We start from the raw sequence: 4,526 nt of genomic DNA on the forward strand, positions 1-4,526 counted from the left end.
CGGGCAGCCCTCCCCGGGCGGAGGGGGGGGTGCGCAGCAGCTCCTGCCCCAAGCGCAGAGCCAGGGCTGGGCACACCAGCAGCCCTCCCCGAGCTGAGGAGGGGGTGCACAGCAGCTCCTGCCCCAAGCACAGACCCAGGGCTGGGCACACCAGCAGCCCTCCCCGAGCTGAGGAAGGGGTGCGCAGCAGTTCCTGCCCCAAGCACAGACCCAGGGCTGGGCACACCAGCAGCCCTCCCCGAGCTGAGGAAGGGGTGCGCAGCAGTTCCTGCCCCAAGCACAGACCCAGGGCTGGGCACACCAGCAGCCCTCCCCGAGCTGAGGAAGGGGTGCGCAGCAGTTCCTGCCCCAAGCACAGACCCTGGGCTGGGCACACCAGCAGCCCTCCGTGAGCCGAGGAGGGGGTGCACAGCACTAGAGCACACCCAGACTCACCAGGAGAGTGGAGGTTGACGTTCGCCCGGAGGATGTGGATGAGGACAGACTGTTCTGCTGGGTGGGTAACGTACTGCGGGAGGAGAAATAAAGGTTGTCAAGCCAAAGTGCGAGAGTCACCAGTGGCAGCCCCAGGCCAGATCCCGTTCCCCACCTACTCGAGGGAATGGGGCATCTCAGCCTTCCCCACCGTACGACACAGACTCCGATGTCTACCCTAGACCCCCGCTTCTCTAGAAGCCCACCCACCAGGCCTGCTCACCTGCTGAGCTGGGCCGTGGTCGTACTGGGCAGCTCCTCGCTGTGGCTCAGGCTGCTCAGAGCTGTCGAGTGTTGGCTGGCTGTCGTCAGCAAGGATGACGCAGACACCCCATCATTGAGAGGCGCGATACTGGGAGCAGAGGGGGAATCGGATTTCACCGCGGGGCCTGTAGCACCTGCGAACAAAAGCGAGGGGTTAGGGGCAGCTCCAGGAGGGCAATTCGGTGGTGAGGATCAGCAAAGGCTCAGCCAGAGGAGCGGGGAGATCTGGGGCTTCCCTCGCTGCTGCCAGCCAGCTACACACTTGCGGCAGCGGGATTGTGTTCTACGTCTCACTTCACCCCCACCCCGCCATCAGCTCTGGCTACGGATGAGATGCCTTTCACAGACAGTAAATTGTTGTCATCGGGGAGTGACTCATCAAGGATCTCATGGATCCATCAGCAGAAAGCTGACCATTTCAAGGCAAGCAAATAATCTGAGCGTCAGCAATTAGTCCAGCAGGGAAAGGACTTGTTATTAGCACAGATAAATGTGCTAACAGCACGTTTGCATCCAAAGCACAGGATACAAGCAGTACCAGAGACGTGGGACACCCACTGCACTGACAGCCTCTTACCTTCAACAGCCTGTGTGGTTTGTAATGGCGTGGGTTGTACAGAACTGAAACCATTCTGCGGAAGAAGAGAAAAGAAACAATAGTGGGCATTGCAGCTGCTCGCTTCCAGAGGCGGATCCAGTGTCAGCCCCCTCCCACACTCCCTCCTCAGTTGTGAAAAAGGCCAACATGTGTCACCAGGCTGCGTCAGGGTCAGTCCCAAGCACAACTAGGCCACCGCTAGCATGACCCCCGAGCGCCCATCTGAGGCCGCAGTTTCTCTGCTGCTCAGCATCACAGAATCTAAGGGTTGGAAGGGACCTTCGGAGATCATCTAGGCCAACCCCCCTGCCAAAGCAGGTTCACCTACAGCAGGCAGCATCTTCAACCCGAGCTTGTCAGCCAAAACTGGCATCACTGAACTTGTGTGCAGGGTGCAAGACTCAAATCCTTTGTACAAAACCGAACCCTTCGCCCGAAGGCCACTCTGCAGCAGGGTACTTCTGCGTGACACCACACCCGGCCCGAATCAACTCAACCACTGTTAACCCCGCTGGCCCAGCCCCAGGTGAGTATCATAACAAGGGCTCTGGCAGCAGCCAGCAGGAAGCTCTCACGAGAGCCCACAAGCCACATGGCGAGGCTGGAGGATCGCAGAAACGCTCGATAAACCACTCAGCTTCCCTCCAGACAATGCTTTGCACACTGTGCTCACTCAGCCCAAAGGGTGAGCAAAGGCATTTTCCTACCTTGGCCTGGGTCAGATCTTTCTGGGGCGAGGAAGAGATTGAATTTGGGTATCGCCTTGTCTGGGTGGATCTCTGTTCGTACAGTGGTCCCTGAGCGCTGTTCTGGGAGGTAAACGTTGCTGTCTGTATTGTGCCGCTCTGGTAACCAGACTCCTGGCTTTGATTGGACGAAATTGTGGATGAAGATTCACTACAAAGGGGAAAAAATGATAAAGAAAGAGTTCACATTTTCCTCCAAAGCAGCCCTGCTGTAAGCTGCTGACCCAGATTTGAAGTGAAGAGCCTACAATCTTCAAAACCAAGAGCCCCAAGCATCAGCACGAAGGTACCACACGCAGCAGCCAAGCAACCCGAGCGGAGAAATGCGCCCAGGCGAGGGCTAGCTCAGCCACGGCCCGGGCTAGCCCAGTCACGGGGGGATGCTGGCGCCCAGCTGCACCCTCGCCTCACACACGGGTGCTCCAGGTGATGGCTTGTGAGCTGCCACCGCTCAGGTCCCAGCGCTCAAGGGACTGGCTGGATACTAAGGGTCAGCCCAAGAGAAGACAGGAACACTCCGGCATGGCATCACCGCCACAGAGACGCTACTCCACTGCGTCCCGGTTTGCCAGGCAAAAAGCAGGACCAAGCAGGCAGAATCTGTTAACGAGGGACAAGAAGCCTGTCCAAGAAGCAGAGTTTAACAGCCTCAGGAACATCTGCGTTCTGTGTAAGCACCACAGGCCAAGCAGTCAGAGCTGCCTGAGCGACTCTGCCGGCAACTTATCCTTTGCTGTCGCATACGTTGTCCCCCCTTTGTGACCACGGCACAGTCAGAAAGGGTCTACTAGTATGCAGTAGGTGGGATCAGCTGCCTTCCAAAGCTACTAGCCTGGATTAATTGTTCCCTCCCTGCGCCTGCCCCTCACCTAGCCGTGCTGGTGTACAGGCTGCTTTGAGATTGGCTAACGGTGGCGCTCGTTGCAGGCGTCGATTCGTACTCGGCGAGAACAGGCTCTGAACCAAACTGTAACGCCCCAAACTGCAGGTTTAGCCCTGAGATATCCGCTGAGCCAGGCATTTCCACCGCGAGCGCAGGAATCTGCACGGGAGGAACAACAGAAAGGGTCAGTCCTTCCCTGAGGTCAGCACAGAAAATGACTTTAGTACCCACGTTTCCCAGAATGCGACGGTGGTTACAGACTCTGAACTAGGCTGTTCATAGAATCACAGAGCAGTTTGGGCTGGAAGAGACCTTAAACCCCACCCAGTCCCCCCCCCTGCCATGGGCAGGGACACCTTCCATAGCCCAGGTTGCTCCAAGCCTCATCCAGCCTGGCCTTGGCCCCTCCCAGGGATGGGGCATCCACAGCTTCTCTGGGCAACCTGTCCCAGTGCTCCCACCCTCTGCGGGAAGAATTCCTTCCTGATGGCCCATCTCCATCTCCCTCTTTCCGTTTAAACCTGTTACCACTTGTCCTGCAACTACCTGTCCCTAGGAAAAGCCCCCCAGGCACTGGAAGGGGCTCTGAGGTCTCCCCGGAGCTTCCCTTCTCCAGGCTGAACCCCCCAACTCTCCCAGTCTGTCCCCAGGGCAGAGGGGCTCCAAACCTCGGGGCATCTCTGTGACCTCTTCTGGACTTGCTCCAACAGCTCCGTGTCCTTCTGCTGTTGGGGGCCCCAGAGTTGAACACAGAACTCCAGGTGGGGTCTCACGAGAGCAGAGTAGAGCGGGGAGAATCCCTCCCTCCATCTGCTGGCCACAGGAACTCAGGCAGGCAAGCTCTTCTCCATCACCCCCCCCAAACACCCAACGCTTCCAGCAGGAAGGCCAAGCCCAGCCCTTCCCTCACCAGCCCAAATGGGTTTTTCTGCAGCTCTAACACAACACGACGCCTCCTTCCCCACCTTGGATGTTAACGATGCTTTCTTCTTCTGCTGCTTCAGCTTCTGCTGCGCTGGCTGGGGACTGGAGGACTGGTTGTCCGAGGACCCTGGGGACATCTGGGGAACAGGGTTGGTTTTGCTGGGCAGCGGCGAGGAAGGGGGTGCCGGCATGGTTGTGGAGGCAGTCACCACGGGCTGCTTCTCCTGCATGAACACTTCTATCATGGTTGAAGTTGACGTGAAGGCCTGACGCTTGGTGAAGGGACTATGCACCGAAGAGTCCGTTGGGTTCTTGAGATCTACCAGGGGAGATGGAGTCGAGTGAGCAGGATTTGTTTCCTTAAAACTAGATCAAGTTCTGACACATTTCAGCTTAAAGAAAATCATTTCACACTGATTCCTCCTGCAGCCTGCTAAAATTGGCGAGTCCCTGCACCTCCACTCCCTGCCTTGCCTTCTCACCACCATCAACACCGAGCCTTTCAAGCCCTTCTCCCCACAGCTCCTTCCACCATGTCGTGGTCTTCTCTGGCTAGCCCAATACCACGAAGCCGCTCTCACAAATCCCACTCCCCTCCTCCAGTGGAGGAGTAGGATCAGAGGAAAAAGAAATAAGG

General features: G+C 57.6%; 1 protein-coding gene across 1 annotated transcript in view; it reads right to left on the minus strand.

Annotated features, from left to right (window-relative positions):
• The window catches only part of UBAP2L (ubiquitin associated protein 2-like), a gene marked incomplete at its 3' end in the record, with an annotated part of 9,998 nt that extends 5,776 nt beyond the window's left edge, over positions 1 to 4,222 (minus strand). The window contains exons 1-6 of the mRNA XM_010160781.1: positions 3,931 to 4,222; positions 2,952 to 3,124; positions 2,044 to 2,233; positions 1,316 to 1,370; positions 698 to 872; positions 436 to 508 (exon numbers count right to left, since the gene is read on the minus strand). Of these exons, the coding sequence (XP_010159083.1) occupies positions 436 to 508; positions 698 to 872; positions 1,316 to 1,370; positions 2,044 to 2,233; positions 2,952 to 3,124; positions 3,931 to 4,134 (870 nt within the window). The remainder of the gene's footprint in view (positions 1 to 435; positions 509 to 697; positions 873 to 1,315; positions 1,371 to 2,043; positions 2,234 to 2,951; positions 3,125 to 3,930) is intronic.
• Between the last annotated feature and the right edge of the window lie 304 nt (positions 4,223 to 4,526).

Source organism: Eurypyga helias, unplaced genomic scaffold (assembly GCF_000690775.1).
Source record: "Eurypyga helias isolate BGI_N326 unplaced genomic scaffold, ASM69077v1 scaffold24411, whole genome shotgun sequence".
NCBI classification, from domain to species: Eukaryota; Metazoa; Chordata; class Aves; order Eurypygiformes; family Eurypygidae; genus Eurypyga; species Eurypyga helias.